This window comes from Blennius ocellaris (assembly GCF_963422515.1).
Source record: "Blennius ocellaris genome assembly, chromosome: 20".
Taxonomy (NCBI): Eukaryota; Metazoa; Chordata; class Actinopteri; order Blenniiformes; family Blenniidae; genus Blennius; species Blennius ocellaris.
In genome coordinates this window covers 8,516,204-8,534,769 of record NC_137669.1, presented here as the reverse complement: position 1 = coordinate 8,534,769, position 18,566 = coordinate 8,516,204, and the positions used below count along the sequence as shown (strand labels likewise).

At 44.2% G+C, this 18,566-nt stretch overlaps 1 protein-coding gene across 1 annotated transcript; it reads left to right on the top strand.

Moving 5' to 3' along the window:
- Positions 1–438: 438 nt before the first annotated feature.
- On the top strand, positions 439–18,364 carry dlgap3 (discs, large homolog-associated protein 3; the record flags this gene model as incomplete). Its single annotated transcript, XM_080516511.1, has 12 exons — positions 439–1,512; positions 7,349–7,381; positions 8,490–8,701; positions 10,408–10,510; positions 10,611–10,827; positions 12,145–12,683; positions 14,017–14,111; positions 15,078–15,297; positions 16,739–17,033; positions 17,133–17,224; positions 17,335–17,481; positions 18,032–18,364. The coding sequence occupies 12 exons, from the start codon at positions 439–441 to the stop codon at positions 18,362–18,364; spliced, it is 3,360 nt and encodes a 1,119-aa protein (XP_080372637.1).
- Positions 18,365–18,566: the final 202 nt, after the last annotated feature.

Below are 18,566 nucleotides of genomic sequence, written 5' to 3'. Positions count from 1 at the left end.
CAACAGAATCTATTTCTTTCTTGTTGCGATTCATTTGTAAGTCAAACTATGAATTTCAATTCGCTCAACCTCCCAGATTCAAACGAAAGTGTGCAGGTTTTTCTGTTTCTGTTTTGGTACCATGCGGCCCTTTGTGTGAACTCTCCGACTCAGATGCAGAAAGCTGGAAATTTTTGTTGTTGCCAAGTGATTGGCAGGAAGAAGCAAACACTTCCTCATCATCTCAGTTACTCTGTGTAATGAGACAGTAAAACATCACTGATTGCAAGAGTGAGCACGAGATTCAATTATTTGATAGTATGAATATTGTAATTCACCCAATGTTTACAAGACCTTGTTCGTTGCTCCTCTCTTTTGGCTCCAGGTGAGACCGGCGCAACCCTGTCGCGACCACAGCGCCCCCTTTCGGCCCGGACGGCTCACCACGCCCCGGCGCCTATGAAAGGGTACCATGTCAGCCGTAGCATGTCTCAGCATTCCTCCGGCGGTCCCTGCCACTGCGCGCCGGACAACTGTGACGGTCCGGGCAGGGACTACTACCAAGGGCACAGCGATGGACACTATTACCCTCCGGGTGGTCCAGCGGAGGCTCTGGCACTAGAGAGGCACCATTCCCACTCCCACTCACACTCCCACAGCCACTCCGGAGGGGGCACCTTCCCCCGGTCCCACCCCAGCCAGCACCCACCACTCCAGTCGTTCGACTCCTGTGAGGAGTGCCTGCCGGGCCACGGGGGGAATAGGCAACGCATCCCCCCGAACTTGATGGACCAGTTTGAGAAGCAGGTGCCCTTCCACCCTGACGGCTTCCACACGCTGCAGTACCAACGCACGGCCAGTGGGGGGGCTGAACCACGTAGCGAGAGCCCCTCGCGCATCCGGCACCTGGTCAACTCGGTGCAGCGGCTGTTCGCCAAGTCGCATTCCCTGGAGGCCCCTTCCAAACGGGAGTACAATGGCACAAGGGGAGGAGGGGAGTACCGGGGTGAGAGAGGGGGAGGCCACCGCAGTGGAGGAGAGGACGGGCACTACTCGGGCCACCAGTCTCGCTCCACCAGGAGGAGCAAGTCTCGAGAACGCAGCAAGAGCGGAGACTCCCGGCACGAGTCGGGTCGGCGCCACCGCAGCAGGACGGCGGGTTGGTGGAGCTCCGACGACAACCTGGACAGCGATAGCAGCTTCATGGTCAGCGGCGGGAGACGCGGGTATCCCAGCGGGCACGAGAGCCTGGATGCCGCCATTCAGGAGCTCACCATGAAAAAGCCCAAGGAGCGAGGCGGAGGGCCAGGATCCGGGGAGTGCGTGGCCTGTACCACAATGGCTCTGGCGTCGACTGATGGGGGAGGACACCACGGTCACCACGGTCACTCGCTGAAGAGGAGTACCTGGTCAGCCATGACAGTCAGTCAGGCCAGAGAAGTGTATCCTTCCACCAGGGGAGGAGGAGGTTACGACAAAGCACTGGTGCCAATTGAGAGCAAGCTCAAGGAGAGGACCTTCCACTACCTCCAGGTGTGTGTCTGCATACATATGAATCTGTGCGATCTGAATGAAAGCATAGTCTGCTCTCTGGTGATGAACAATCCCAAATTAGCAACCAAAGAAAACCAACATTATGCCTACAGTTTCTCAATACGAGGACAATAAATATTTATAGTTGAAGAAATCCCACATTGCCATTTTTCATACAGTGTTTAACTCACACATTTGGGATCAAGGATTTCGCAGCTTTTCTCTCAAGTTATATCTCAGTGAATCTTTTGCCTAAACTTTTCGGTCTTAGTGCTTCTGCTTTGTCCTCGAGGCAATCAAAAGACCACATTTATAATCTGTGGAAAAGGATTTTTTTTTCTTTAAAAATTCAATCAAACCACATAATTTTTCATTCATGATTACTGAGTGAATAGAAGCTATTGGCAGGAAATTACTTATAAAAATATAAATAAATAATTCAAACAAACATAAATGGAGAAGTTTAACCACCAGAAAAGGCACCCATCTTAGCTCCTCCATTGGTCATCAATGAGATTCCATTTCAAAGAACTGTAGTTTGTTTTTTTTGTTTTTTTTCAAGATTTGTTAGAACTTCAGGCGACACTTCCACTTTAATCAAAAATGGAGAAAAGATTAAATCAATTCACATTTGTCGCAGCACAAAATGTTGAAGCCTGATGAACATGTTTTTATTGTGGTTTGCCATCTTAAAAAGGCCAAAGAAGTCAAAATCATTAGCTTCATGCTCTCAACACAAATGAAATGGGGTTGTTTGAATTGCAGTTTTTAATGATGTTACATTGTGGTCAAAGAGGTTTTCTTTGCCTTAAATAAATTATGACGCTGTTCAGTGTGATAATGTATATCCATCTGTACTTCAGAAAAGCACCACTTTGGTGTTGTTGGGTGTAACAACCAGAGAAAACATGTGGTTGGAAGCTTATTTAAAGAGAAAAGTAAGCATTGCAAGGTGTAGGTGTAGTCTTTATATGTTTATAAAATCATTGTTGGATTTATAACAGAAGAAAGCCTTTCCCACATTTAAACACAAAAGGCAACAAAAATAAAAGATAGACTGAAGCATGAGGCTTATTCTTGCCTATCCTGTAGAATCCATTAAAATGAGATAACCCAGTGAGGTTATCTTATCTGCCTGGGGCAAGGGTGGGCAATTAATTTTCATCAGGGTGCCACAAGAAAAAACTGAGCCATTGGATTTATTCAATTTTACGCAATATAATCATCTTTAATAATAAGATGTTACATGGTTTTGAAAAGCTGCTATTCCAACTCTGCATTAGTGTTTTTTGTCATTTATTTGTGTGTTTTATCTGATAATGGTGATCTCATAATGAATAATAATTGATATTCATGCATCAGTAACATTCATAGGAATGGCCCAGAGGTTAGTATTGCACGTCGGTAGCTCAAACCCCAGATCAACTGGGTTTTGCTCAAAAACCACAACTTGTTTGCACCTTACTTGCCACCAAAATAGAGTAGGTGCTTGACCAAACCCCCTAAACCCTCAATGCCCGTCAGATGCACTGTTGATGTCCAATACTCCTCAGGGTTAAAAGCAGATCACACATCTCAATTCAAGTGTGTATGTCACAAATAAAAACGTTTTTTTTTTTTAAAATAATCTCAGTATTTAAAGTAGAAATATTTTATGACTACTGTGTCATGAGTCACCTTCTGAAACTGTCTTTATTTTAAGTTAGTTTGCACTATATATCTTCCTAACACCCACAAGCCTTTCAAAATAATGTAAAAAAATAAATAACTATAGTCAATTATACATTGCTGTGGACATTTCGGAGCAAGTTTATTTTGGGGTGAAATGCTGGGAGTATGCAGTGCAATAAACACATAAAAGGATGCATTTATACACTTTTACAAAGTATTCCGCCCCCATGTTACCCCTGCCCTAGCCACACATATGCAGGAGTTTGTTGCATCCTCATGCAATTAAACCCCAAAACAGCATTTCTGAATAGTGTGACATTCAATAGTGTGACGTTTTTTTTTCTTGTTAGAAATATAAAGAAAAGTGAGACGTGAGCAGCTCAATAATCAAAAGTGTTAAAGTATGCAACTAATTACTAATTGCAAGTATTTGCAAGCCACTTTTAACTTAATGTCTTTCACTTGTGCCCAAGAAATTTAGACTTAAGTCAAAGATGCATGAGCATCAATGGAGTACATGTTCAGAATAGGTTTTCTTTCACTAAAACTAAAGGTAAAACTTTGATGTTATCGGTGTGTATAAGTCACTGTGCCATTATTTTACTGGTCCATTGGAGATCTAACTGGGCATGAGAGAATCTAAAATAAGTTTGACACACCTCTCTTGAATATATCATTCGTAGTTATCCCAGTGCGCATTAGCTCATTTTGCGTGCAGAAATCCTCCTAACTCGTGAAGCTAGTACTTGTCCTGCAGTGAGCCTTAAAAGTCAGTTTAGAGAGACAAAACAGACAAACCCAAACCTTCGCTGGGTTGAGGGGAAGCTGTCATGTGGTCTGTGCTTCTGCCGAAACAGCAGGCAGCCACAGGAGTCCCTGGTGTTTTTCCAACTCTCGTCCTTTAGACACAGCTGACGTCTGCTGATAGAAGAGGCAGAAAGAGCAGGGGAGTGTTTTCAAAGGACAAACCCCACTTTTTTTTTTTTTTTTGCCTCTGTGGCTGCATTACATCCACACCTCAGGACACAGAATGGACTCTGCCGCCACAGCTTTTCTGTCGTCTAATGGCATCACTTGCAGTTCTGGGATGAGCAAGGGGACTGTGTTGAGTAAATTTGATTTTGGTGCTTCAGCGAGCTGAAGAGAAGCCAGATTGATCCATGGGAGCAGGTAGCTTCCTGTAGCTGCAGATATGGAGCTTTGAAAGTCTCCTCCACACGACAAGACCCACGACAAAAAGCAGCACAAAAGCAATGTGGTAACAGTAGCTTCACACACTGAAGTAGACACACTTTCAACAGCTGTTTTTTTTAACTTCTCACATGGTTGCTGATTGTGCCACTATAAAAACCAAGCTTTACCTGCCAAACACTGACTGCAGAAACACGAAAATACCCTGCAAACCTATTTAAGAAGTGACTGGCTTGAAGCTAGTAGCTAAAGGGCCAAATATTTTCAACAACACTCAAAGAAAACCTGAAAAGTGAAGAAATACTGGAGTGACACTGCACTACTTGGTTCTGTTGGGTGGATTTGTAAAATGATTTGATAATCAACCACTTTGATTTTAAAGCTCTTGGCTCATGGTGATAATAACACTTCTTGTGTTCCACTCACGTGGCCAAAAATGTGAACTTTTCAGTTAAATTACATTGAAAAAAAATAATCAAAAACATTGCTTTTTGCATTTTAAAATTCAAAAACCAACAGGATGGATGGATGGATGGATGGATGGATGGATGGATGGATGGATGGATGGATGGTCCGTTCATTGGCTCCACATAACAAACAGTGTACGTTTAGCAAGTCCGCAAATTTAAGAAAAGAAAAAGAAAATAATTTTATCTCAAAACAATCAGAAAACATGACAGCGTGAAAGATACACCCTATCTAAAGTGGATATACACTTTGCTCGATCAGCCATCTATGAACTTATCTGGATCAGATCTAGACCTAGATCTAAACACTACAACATGTACAAGCCTGTACACGGTGTTTGTTCACAAACTCTGAACAAAAAGAGGAACAGCCCAAACAAAACAGGAGTGAATCTTCACAGGTCTGAATTGCAGCGAGGTGGCGAAAGGATGTGCAAGATCTTCTCCCATGACGTCGACACCAATCACGATGTGCACAATCGGAACCGAGCGGGCGCTCTATGTTCCCTAAGCTTCTCCCATCCCCTCAGTCTGTGTGTGATAGATAAGAAATGATAATAAAAAAAAAAAAATAAGAGAGAGAAGAGAAAGAATATGGAGCAAGACTCAAATGAAGATGGAAACAGCGAGGGAGGGAGAGGGAGACAGATAGAGAGGATGGGGAAAGAGCAAGGTAGGGATGCAGAGATAGCAAAGCCAGCACAGGGATAGAAAAGAGATAAAGGAGGTGATGGCAGCCAGGGGCCAAACTGAGAAGAGGAGAGAGAAACGCCGGATGAGGAAATGAGAGAGATAGTGAAAGGCCAGGGGGATCGGGAGATTAGGCTGAATCATCTTTTAAGTGATGACCTTAAAAACACACACTCAGCTGGATGCCAAACCCTGGGGCCCCAAAACTGTGTGTGTGTGTGTGTGTGTGTGTGTGTGTGTGTGTGTGTGTGTGTGTGTGTGTGTGTGTGTGTGTGTGTGTGTGTGTGTGTGTGTGTGTGTCACCGCGTGGAGGTGTTTTCATTCAGTTTAATTCGGTCCCATGCTCATGCGAGGCTGCACACCCGGCAACATTCGCAACAACGGAAAGATTGAAGGGTCCTTCAGCGTAAGCAGCTGCTTTTACTCACCAAAGGATGGTGCGAAGCTTTTATCATGCTGGGAACGAAGTGGGATCAGATGGTACACAAACACTTTTACTTGTCTTCCTGAGTGGTCCTCCACAATAATCGAAACCCATGCACAAGGTTGAAAGGTGCACTCGTCTGCTATGATATTAATTAAAGTTTTGATTGTCCCTAATGGAACAGGGTTCACACCAGGTGATTGGCAACACCCCCCCCCCCCCCCCCTTCCGCCACCCCCCCCATCAAATCATCACATAACCTCACATCTCAACAGCTTGACACAGCTTTTAGCTTCTTTTAGTTTGTTGTCTCAGCTTTTTGTCATCTCAAAACAAAATGCATTTCCAGCACTTCATGAATCATCAATCCATACAAATAATTTTTTTCTACTATATTTGAAACATGTTTAGTTACAGCCAATTATAGGGAGATAACACTGACAATGAAAAGAGCACGTGGTTTTCAGATGTTTCACTGTATTTTACATAATTAAAAATGCCATTGCAAATGTACTTATGTGTACTGTTGAACTTTTTTCAGGTTTTGCAAAATGATATTTAAATAAATTCCCAGAATGTATTCATACTCTGTTACAGCAAGACAACACTTTATTAGTAGTTATTTATCGATGATGTGCTCTTATTTCATTTATATCATCTTATTAAATTCAGCTACAATTACTTTGACAATGACATTAGCTCAAATATGTTTATTACTTTATATATTGTGACTTATTTTTATTATTCAGCGAGAACATTACACATTTGCCTACACTTAATAGTGTTCTAATCCATCACATACAGTACATTTCATGCATTAGCATATATAAATTGTTGTTTGAATGGGTTCCCTCATCAGCTTCAGATATTGTATGAATTGTACAGTTTCTCATGATCTTTTTTTTGTTTGTTTGTTTTTTTCTTGCTGCTTAAGTCTCTGGCGTGTTGTTTAATTCAATTGTTGAATCATCGTAGGCCTGCTAAGTCCGGGTATTTGGTCAAATCTGAAAGTAAATCACGGAATACATCATCCCCACATTGAATATGCCAGGAAGCAGAACACACTGCCTAATGTTTTGTCTCATTATTGTCTTGTGAAAAATGGCATCCTGACTCAGGTCTTGACGGCTCATACATTTCACATGAGGGACACAGTTGGAATCTCTCAGTGTGATTCTTCGCTTTGGTTTCATCAATTCTCTATATGTTGTTTACCCCCTTGGTTTTCTTGTCTTGATTGTCCTCCTGTTTGTGTGTGAGTGTTTGCGTTTTCCATCGCTCATCCCCGTGTGCCGGCCCCTCCGCCCGTCCACCTGCCTCTCTGTGCGCTTGTAAAGTCGCTCTAAGTCTGCCGGCTTCTCGCTTATACGCTGCTTCTCCTTCTCCGTGTCAGTGTCTCTCCAGCTGTCAGAGTTTCTCTCTCTCTGTAAGTCCTTTCATCCCATTTCTCTCTCACTCTCTGTCGCTCTCTCTTTCTCTGACATCATCTCCCATGTTCGCATATATAAGCGCATGTGCGTGTGCTTTAACGTGTGCATGAGCATGGCTGAGCGCTCTCTTACGTGCACGTGTGCTGCCAGGATGGTGTGCCTGTGTGTCGCCGCTCTCCTTCTGTTTGAGGTGCGAAATATTTTTCGATGATGAAATATATTTCCCTTTTTGAGAAATGTTTTTGGCCCATTTGAACAGATATTGGGAAGAAGCTGCCACTTGAGCAGTCAAAACGCTTCCAATATCTCAACACTAATGAAGTCATGGTGGTGATATGACTCCTCCTTTAACAGTTGTAGGTGTAGAAGACGAATGCCTGTGACACATATGAACTGTTTAACCCATTAATGCATAACTCAAAGTTTGACCATGTGGCTGTGTTGGTGTTTACAACCTGATCCATAAACATTATCACACGCAGTAGAAAATAGTAATCAACAATTTTTTTTAAAGCAGGGATTAAAAACTGGTTTTCAAAGTGTCGGACACCAGAGAGCTTGAGATTACGGGTCGATTTTGTACCTTGTTTCCATTTTGGAGAATAATTCAGGATTAAATAAACAAAGTGGATGTTGTAAAACTGCTTTGTAGAACAATATTTAAGAGTGATGGAAACAACGTTTTTAAAACTTCAATATAAAGCCAGACGTTTGTCAGTTACAGCAGTTACCAACTGTATGGAAAGATTTTCTTCTCATAAAATCATCTAGCGAACTTGGAACAAGAGCTTAATATTGCCTGTGGATTCCATTAGATGTTGGACATACTGTATTATGCTGTGTAGTATAAGTATTTAGACAAAACTGTACTTGAAATGGGACAAAACATGAAAATCAGGGCCCACAACACAGTACAAGCACTGTTTAATGGGCTCACCCTCCCACACTTTGAAAGCCCCTGATCTAAAACATGCAGAGAAGCCACACTCCGGAACCAGGACTGAGAAACACCAGCCCGAGCCACATGAATGTTTCTCACTCACCACACGTTCAGTTCTCGGTGGTTGCTCCTTGTGGTCATTTCTGTGGACTTGTGGGTCTCAGGTCCCATCGGAAGACTGGGGAGGGGGATACGGCGGCAGTGCGTCCGACAGCGGCGGGGAGATCCCGTGCCGCCGAATGCGGAGTGGCAGCTACATCAAGGCCATGGGTGACGACGACAGCGCCGACTCGGACACGAGCCCGAAAGCCTCGCCCAAGTCCACCCTGATCGCCCAGAGGGACGCCTTCAGACGATCCATCAGCATGGATCAAAGGTTGTATGCCTCAAATGAAGCGTGTCACGTTGAAATGGGGAACTGCGGCTCTCTGGCTTTTGAAAAACCAGACTGTGGGAGTTGCAATAAGGACACGATGTTAAAGAGATTACACAGATGTGGCAAATGGACTCAGCGGTACAATATACTGTACAACGACAGCCAACAAGGACAAGACATAAAACCTAATTGGAACAAGAAAAAGGTTGTTGTTTTTTTTATTTCATGGGGGGAAAAGGTCACTCTATTAGTAAGCTGACATTTCACCATAGAACTGTTTTTGCACAATGCTAATTTGTGTTTCTTGAATATATCAATCCCCCTGTTTTTGATTGCCGCCCAAAGCAGCGCCGCAGTGTTTGATTACGACGTTCAGATCCCAGGCTTCAAACACGGGACGAAAATAGTTTCACAGCATGGAACAATACATCATAACTTCATACGAGTTCATGTTTCGACCATATGCTGACGTAGAAGATGTGTGCACAAATACTGGACCAACTTGTGAATTCCCTGTTTACATCCCGTCTGAATTTGACCGGCTTGTCAGTGTCTTTCGACTATTTTTACTCGCATCATCAAACAAAGGCATAAGCAAACAAAAGCTCTTTATTTAACGTTTAATGAGGAGCGAGTGTGTCAGGGAGCCTGGTGGTGCACTGTGTGGGAGGTCCTACCCAGAAATTTTGACTTTGCAGCAGACATCTCATATTTAATGTCTAAGATCTGTTCGACACCTCTGATGACATAATGAGATTGTGCTTTCAGACTTTAAAGAGGCTCCCTTCATAGCTGCGGATGTGTCCCTGCTCTCACAGTCTTTTGTGGCCCTTTAGGATATCCAGTGACATATATCTGTCGAATTGTAGTCATTTTCTGAAAGATGATAAGTGTTTTGCATTTGTTTGTTGGCGTAAAAACAAGAAAACCTCAGTGTGAGTCCAGGATAGGCCCTTTTTGCCATAAATTTGCACATTTCCCCTGGTTGTTGGTAGGTTTTCTCCAGGTACTTTGGCTTCATTCCATTCATTTGAGGTTAAATAATGAGCTTGAATTGTGTGAATGTGTACCTGACCTAACCCTAACCTTTTATTGTCCAAAGTATTACAGTGAAGTCAAACACTGGGGGTCACAACTACTCTCAACAACAGATTCTTGTTTTGGCCATAACACCAGGGAATGTTGGGACCATAACTAGTCACACTCATTATCACCCAATTCAACTGCAAGCAGATGGAATAAAGGCATTTTCAACAACATTTACAACTCTGTTTCTACCATTTGGAAGGGAAAAAAAGCATACAAGTCACTTTTTTTTGTCATTTTTATAAAAGAGACATCTTCATACACATGTGGTAATTTTCACATTTAGATGTAATTTATTATCACCGGCATGATCAACACTCAAAAATTACTAGTGTAATTTGTTATGCATTTTGCCCCCGTTGGCATAGAAATGCGGCATCCCAACACTGGAAATGACTCCATCTGGCATATTCATCAAGCATGACTCAGTCAATTTTATTTGATAATTGTGGCGAGCCAAATGGCGTACTGAGTGCATTACAAATATGAGTCTTTTGCTAAAAATAGCCACACAAATGGCTGAAGGTTTTACCACAAGAATGTGACATCAAATTAGTGTGAAAAATCTGAAGTTGGGTGCAGTTAATCAGCAATGTTGTCTGTTTTTGTGTTCATTCCAGGTATTCGTGTAAGCAGTGCACAGACTCTTACCCCAACAGCCGCACCACGCCCAAAACCCACACCCGCTCCCGCAGTTACACTCGCTCTTTGACCAGCTCGCAGGTAACGACGGGTTGTGAAATTAACAATCTGGTCATTATGAGAGCTCCTCCTCCCAGCTCTCGTTCAACGTTCCCCATCGCTTTCCGTATCGCCCCTTCAGCTGGGCGACACCCTGAACCGTCAGTTTGAGGCCGTGTGTGAGACCATGTTCGGGGAGGTGGAGTCTCAAGCCGTGGACGCCCTGGACCTCCCCGGCGTGTTTCGCACTCGCAGCCACAGCTACGTCCGCGCCATCCAGGCCGGCTGCTCCCAGGACGACGACTGCCTCTCCGTCTTCTCCATGTCCGGCCCCCAGGGAAGCATCAAGGGCGGGGCCGGTGAGTACGCAAACACCTTGTTGAGCGACGGCGGGATTCCTGCTCGTCTCCTTATGTGGCAGCCACCTGGTGGGAAACTCAGTGGGAGAAGGAGTTTTGTGACAGGCTGTGTCTGTTCACCTTGACAAGACCAAATTTATGCACACAAACCCTGCGCTCTCACTGAAAGCACAGCTGCCACCAAAGTGCGCATCCATTTTTAATCTCTCGCCTTCTTTTTCCACTCATTTCCTTCCATTTCTAACAATCACACTCTGTGTATGCCTGTGTGCGAGCGACAGACACCGACTTGTTGTGCGTTATTGTTCATGCTCTTTGTTCTCTGTCATCTCCCTCTCGCCTTTGGATCTCATCTCTTCCTTCACACTCCCTTGTGTGATCGCAGGTTTCTCAGGCTCAGTAATAGGTAGAGGAACACTCGTGATTATGATGATAGCTCAGTGTCTCCAGCTGCTTCTCTGTCTTCCTGTCGGCGTCTCTTCCTGGTGCCGTCTCATTTCTTTGCCTTCTCCCTCCCCATCACTCTGGCTGATGTTTGTCTCACTCGGAGAATTCTTCCCGAGGATGCACAAGCCTAATATACAGTACATCTGTAGATGACTTGTGTATCTGTGTGTGCACAGAGCCAATTTAGTCCCAGGCAGGACTCCGATTTCTTAGCTTCCAGCAAATCCCCCATCGAGATTTATTAAAGCCTCCATGAAGTGTCATTGACGTCAACCAAGAGGCACCTACACACATGTATAGGCACACACGGGAGGCTGGAGCTTCATAGATAGCATCTCTGCACTCTGAAAATAAACTGCATCTATGCATATGCATTTGAAGAGACTGCCAGGACGGAGGAGACAGGAGCTGTGTGTTTAATATTTCTCTCAGGAAATTGTTTCATCTATTTAAGAAGCCGAGTTAAATTACCTCGAGAGATGAGGTTTTCTTTTGTCACTTCTGTTGTGTCGGTCTTTTTCAACTTTTCAGGCTGCTGTCTCACTGAAACTCATTGCCAATTTTTCATTTATTTATTTATTTATTTTTTTTACAAAAGTTAACAAAGCGTCACATGTTGTCTCATCTTGCATTATTTCTTAATGATTTTGTTGTTTTTCTCTCCCTCCCTCTGTATTGGCGCTCCTCATTTTCCACCAATGTTTTTTTTTTCATTTCTTTCCACTTTCATTCTCTCCTGTCGTATTTTCTCCAGTCTGTCCCCTTTGTAAGTATCCACCTCCCCTGTTCCCTGTTGAAAAATTACCGTTATTCTCGTAACAGCCCGCTATGCCTCTGTCTTCCTTCTCTCCTGCTCCTCTGACACTTCAGTCTTTCCTTATCGTAAAGGTGCTCCTCCCCCACTCCCACCTCGCATGTCTAAGTCTTCGCTCTCGGTGCGAGCCCAGAGCAGCACCGAGTCCACCCAGGACGCGTATTTCCAGAGCAGTGGGCAGATGGCCTCGGGCGCCGGTTCCGGGCGCCCAAAGCAGCACAGCAACTCAGTGGACCTGGGCAGCGCCGACGGACCCTCGGGCCGCTCCTCCAGAGGGGGCTACTACACGGCCAGCGGACCCGGGCGTTCCCGACAGCACAGCAACTCCGCAGAGAGCCTGGATGGGGTCAGGGGGTCAAGGGAGCTGGTGCCCTACAGCGGGGGTCCGGGCATCGGGGTAAGGGCCAAACATAGCAGCTCAGCCGACAGCTTGCTGGAGGGACCTCCGAGACCGGCCAGGGAGAGGGACGGCCGGGTCGGAGGCAGCCTGGGGAAGTCTGCTTCTCTGCCTCAGAACAGCATAATGCTGAGTAAAGCAGGAGGGCAGGACGAGGGCCGCGGGGGCAGGAAGTGGAGGCCATCCATCGCTGTGCAGGTGATAAAAAAAAGACCCACCTCGTATTAATTTTCCACCACTGGACTCCGTTTATTGTTTGTGTGAATGTTTTGTTTGTTGCCAGTTATTACACTTAACCACATTTTGGTCCCAGATTTCACAGTATAGTCCCTGAATGTGTACATTTCACTCACAACACCATGCGAAAACCTCCTAGGGGTGTGTTTAGATATTAAATCAGTTTTGTGCAATTCATAATTCAGATCTGGTACTTGAGGTGTCAGCAACAAAATTCAGGTGAAGGATTAAACAAAAAAAACTGGTTAAGTACCTCTTACCTATAGGTAAATATGTCTGACTTCAGTAGTTTATATCACTGTGTGATCACAGCTTAAGATTCAGTGAACTGTTTTAAAACACTTCTTAATTAAGATGCTTTATTTTATTATTTCATTCAGTTTAGTCTACTATTTTTTTCATTTGGTATTCTCTTTTTACTTTGCTCTTCTCCATTCCTCCTCATGTATTAATTCATTCCGTTTCTCTATTACATTTTCCAGTCTGGTTGCTTCTCGATGTTGCAGCTTTTTGTGAAATTTCTTTTAAAAAGATTTAATTACTACCATGACCCAAAAGGAAATAGGAGAAGAGGAAACTGTAATAGACATGCCTTTAGTCTTACTTTATTGTGACATTTTCAGCTGTAATGAGAACAAACCATTTCAGGAGTTAAAAGAATGAAAAGAATGTGGAGCCGTTAACAATTCCCTAACATGTCTGCTCACTGCTTTTTATTAGATTATTGAAGATCACATGGTTGAAACTGGTCTAAACTTTAACAGCCCATTGTATTTTTAAAGTACTTTGTTATATTGTAAACTCTCCATATTATAGGTCACTGAACAATGTGATTGAATGATTGAATGTATCTGTTAATTCCAACCACGAAAAATGTAAAGTTTTTCCTTTTTCTCAATGAAATAGACTAATCATAAAAATAACCCACTCCACAGTCGAAAATGGAAAAAGGTACCTGCAGCAAAAGCAAGGTAAAGAAATAACAACTTGAACTGAATAAACTTTGTGTATCCATGTAGTCTAAATATTAGTAACGTGGTACCCCCTTCTGCTATAGTCTTTGATTTCAAGAAAAGAAATAGTTACATAAATGTCATAAAGGATGTGATTTCCTAATAAAAAGCAGCCACACAGACACTACTACTGCAGAGGTGCACCAATCTTTTAACTTCAGCAAGAAACCAGACCTTTTTTTTCAAAGATGTCTCAATAATCCCTTGTTTTTCCAGTTGCGTGTGTTAGCTTTAGAGCATGTGGTCCAACTAATACTTGCTTTTTGGTTCTTCTGCTGCAGGTGGACAGCTCAGAGACTCTGTCAGATTCAGACGCAGAGGGCAAAGCTCTCACCGAGGTTCACTCTATAGGAGTCCAAGTGGAAGATGACAAAAGGTAAAGACAGTACAATGCAATGCAACAAACAAATAAAAGAAAAGTAATTACCTCTGAAATCTCTTCCAGACTTGAGCTGTTTACTTTGCCTGGCATTTAAGTTACTTTCATTACAGGCACAAATTTGCAAACTCAGATGTGTATTTGTTTATTTGCTAATTTGTCTTTTCCCCCAAAATATGTGGCTTCATCAAGAACTTTTGATCTTTCCTCTGTGATTTATGTGAATAATTTTGATTCATAATTTGAGAAAGCCTTCATCTTCAGGGCGCCCAGCAGTGCGGCCACCTATTGTTGATTTCTAGCCTAGATCCTATTATTTCATTTAACATTTCATCAGACATCACAGCTTGAACTCAGTCGCACTTTGTTCCAAAAATGTCTTGTTTTTGCACCAGTTGTGTGTGTAACCATGACTACTGCAAATCATACACTCAACATGACTTTCACATGTGACTCAGACCCCTCTCCTAATTATATCCAGCCTTGCTTGCAGGTCAGATATGCACGCAAGCCCTCGGAGCAAAACAAAAACGCTCCTACAAAAGATGCAAACAATCGCACACCAGGTGAAAATGCCCTTCCACCCCTTTGCAGTCATTAAGAATGATAGTGTGAAGAAAACCGGGGTCCAACAATGAAAGGCTGAGTCACAGCTCACACCTCATCAGACAGCAAAGACGGATGAGGGGAGGTGGGGGTAAACTTGTAATAGAGTAAACACTCATCATTGAGTCCACTGACATGACATTTGCACACACTGGTGCGTCATATGCCAAAGGATTTAGCTGGACTTATCGCAACCCATGTGAGCTACAGTGAGTGCATGGACAACACAGGCTCCAAAATGAGTGTGCAATTATTAGGGATGGAAAAAAAAAAGTTAAAAAAATGAGAGAAGCTTTTGCATGCCATTGCCTACGTGACTGATTTGCTCGGGGCCCGCTATGACTCCCTGTCTTGCAGGCGTGCGCGCTTCAAACGCTCAAACAGCGTGACAGCAAGCGTGCAGGCTGACCTGGACCCCGAGGGCTTCCCAGGGCTCAGCATCGCAGTGCCAACGCAGGACAAGAGTCTCCAGTTCGGCTGCTCCTTTCAAAGGCACTCGTCTGAGCCGGAGTCTGCCAGTCAGTACACAGAATGCCACCGCACCGTCCACACACAGGGACAGTGGGCCTATAGAGAGGTAGGTGTGCAAGGACTGTGTGCAATTCATCTGGACCTTGTTGCCTCCTGGAGTTCTTTCCAGCGATTTATCGTTTTCATCAGCAGACCAAATATTTTTGTCAAACCTCAAACATTTATGTTTCAATGAACACCCCAAACCATGTGAGGATAATAACCACAACCATTATAATAATCATAATAATCCTAGGTTATTCGATCCTAATAGACCCTGTTTAGACAACTTTTTCAAGTCAAAATAAAAAACCTTTGGTGGTCGGAGAGGTGAAGTTAGAACAGTGGTTAGTGTGTCTGACTCTGACCCTGTGTCGTGTCCTTGAGCTCGGCTCTTTGCTCCAAACTACTCAGCTATATAGATGGGGACCAACCTGCTATGGACCAGTGTCCCATCCAGGGGGAATTACAAACTTTCACCTTCCCATTGTTAATATTTCTATTCTCTCTGCATGCGTGGGTGTGGTTCAATTACAAACACCACCAATACTACCCACTAGTAGTCCTACATGAAAAGTACATCATTTTCAAAATGCTTCCGTGTAAACGTGAAACATTTCTGAAACAAAACACAAAAATCATGTGTTTTCCTTCGAAACGCTGCCATGTAAACAGGGTCTTGCCCGGTGGTATTTGCTAAAATCGAAATTAATTTGTTTGAGACAAATGTTCCAATAATCAATGATGCTATGTCAGAAATCTTTATCGCATATGCGTTTACGTGTTTATGTGTGCGTGTATTACAAAGAAGCTGTGAAAAGCAGTCATTATTAATCAATTGGCTGGATGGACGGTTAATTAATGAATGAACAGATGACTGATGGATCGACTCGAGATGTGTGAGATGTAAATTAATGGTAGTGTGGACTAATATTCTCATTGGTCATGCCCACCTCGCCTATAGTGGTTCATAGGGAGTCAGACATGTGCAACCTATTCAGTAGTACTGTGTCCTTGACATTACAGGCACATTTCTTGCCACGTTACGGTCACCTACAGTAAATCATTGACATGCCATGCCAACTGTGACGGGAATGCAAATTTCTGTTCATACCCTTTAAGCATCTGCACAAAAGGTCAAAATAGCCAAATATTTAAACCCTTGCTTAGTAGCAGGAAGAGCTTCCACAGGCTTAAAACTCATTTTGGAATAAAACAGAATGTACTTCAATACCGCCTGTTTCATATCCGCATACTTATTCCCTACTACATACTGTGTAATGTACTGTAAAAAAAAAAAAGATTTTGTGTTGTTTGGATTATAATTCTCACTTCATTTGGATGCATTATATCACTTGACATAATGCATCTGTTATAATCAAAGTTTTGGACTACGCAAGTGGGAGATCCCGATGCCAATGAGCAGAACGTTTACAAGACCACAGACCATTTGATGGACTGAAAAAAAATCATGAAAATGTTTTTATTTTTATCATATGTTATCCCAGGACTTTATCCAGAGCGGTTACGCCACTGAGGCCTGCCAAGCGGACCCACGGTCCCACCAGCACCCACACTTGCCTCCACGTTCCCACTCCCCCTTGCCCATTACGTCTGAGCGAGCCTGGGCCGGAACACCGTCCCTGGAGGGCCCCCGTAGCCTGCCCGACTCGGGTCGCGCCTCGCCCTGCATGAGAGACGGAGAGTTCTTCTTACGCCTCCTGCAGACGGAGGTGGAGAGGATGGAGGGATGGTGTCAGAACATGGAAAGAGAGGCAGAAGAGAACGAACTTCCAGAGGAAAGTGAGTTCCATAAGAGTAAACAGTGATGAAGAGTAACAGCGGGGAGTTCTTGTGGGTTTTTTTTTTTTTAAAGGTACTTCTGTGCTGTTTCCTCCCCAGTTCTCGAGCCAATTCGAAATGCTGTTGGCAGTGCGCAGATGCTCATGTCTCAGAAAGTCCAGCAGTTCTTCCGTCTCTGCCAACAAAGCGTGGTGCGTATGCATGACGTCGTGCCAAATTACGACACGACATGTTAGATATGGTGCGTGGTGAATGCGGAGATCCACTGTCGTTGAAAGCACGTCTCTCTCCCCCCACGTAGGACCCGTCAGCCTACCCTCAGCCCACGTCTCAGGACCTGGCAGCCTTCTGGGACCTGCTGCAGCTCAACATAGAGGACGTCAGGGTCAAGTTTCAGGACCTTCAGAGGCTCAAGGACTCTGGCTGGAGGCTCCCGCCTGAAAAGAAGGTGAGAGACCCGGGGATCCAGAGGACCCTGGTTTCCCTGCAGCACTCTCCCCGAGCTAAAATGGCCCTGTGCAGATGACTTGCACAGATTATTGTGCCCTCCAAGCATTTGCAAGCTGTGAGAATACTAAACAAGAGGAACTGAGCTGAGTGGCTCACAGGAACTGTTAAACTTATCTGTTGCCTTTTCCTTTGCAGAAACTAAGCTTTTCACTCATCATTCTCTGAAACTAATAGTTATCTCTCTTTTCTTCCTTTCCTTTGTATGTTACTTCTTCCTTTCTCATTTCATGTTCTCTTCACCAATGCATGCGGATATACTGTTTTGCTGATTTTTTGTTTGTTTGTTTCTGACCTTGATTTTGCCTCATATGAATTGTGCCCTTTCTTTTGGTGGTTTTACCCATTGATTTTACATTATTTTTGTATGTTTCAATATATTTCCTTTCGTATTGCATGCCATCCCTTGTTTCTCCACCATACAAAAACTGCATTCTTTTCAATCACCCAACTCGATCAATCCACTGTCCGCTGAACCATCACCTTGCCAGGAGGACAAGAAGCTTCCTCCCCCGTTACCAAAGAAGCCAGCAGGTGGGGTGAGCGGCAGCCTGCGCGCCGATAGCGTTGGGGATGGGGGTGCTGGAGGTGGAGGAGGAGGAGGAGCAGGTGGGGGTGTGTTGGGGAGCCTGGTGGTGCCCCGTGTGGGAGGTCACACCCTACCCATCAGGGAGAAGTCCCTGGATCTCGGGGACCGTCAGAGGACAGAAGCGAGGAGGAGGCTGCTGCAAACCAAACGCACTGCCTCTTTCAGGCAGAACTCAGCCACCGAGAGCGCCGACAGTATCGAGATTTACATCCCCGAAGCCCAAACTCGACTCTGAACGCAGGATGCTCGAGGGAGTGTCCCTCCCACCTTCTTACTCTCACTCGCCCCCGGCATAGCTGACCCATGCACCAATCTCAGTCTGTGGATCTTATTGCGCGACGCCCCTCAGTATTTCCACTCACTTCAGTGATCATTCTCACTCAACAAGCAATGACAGCCATTTCAGTGTCTTGAAAATTTGGAGATTTTACTGAAAC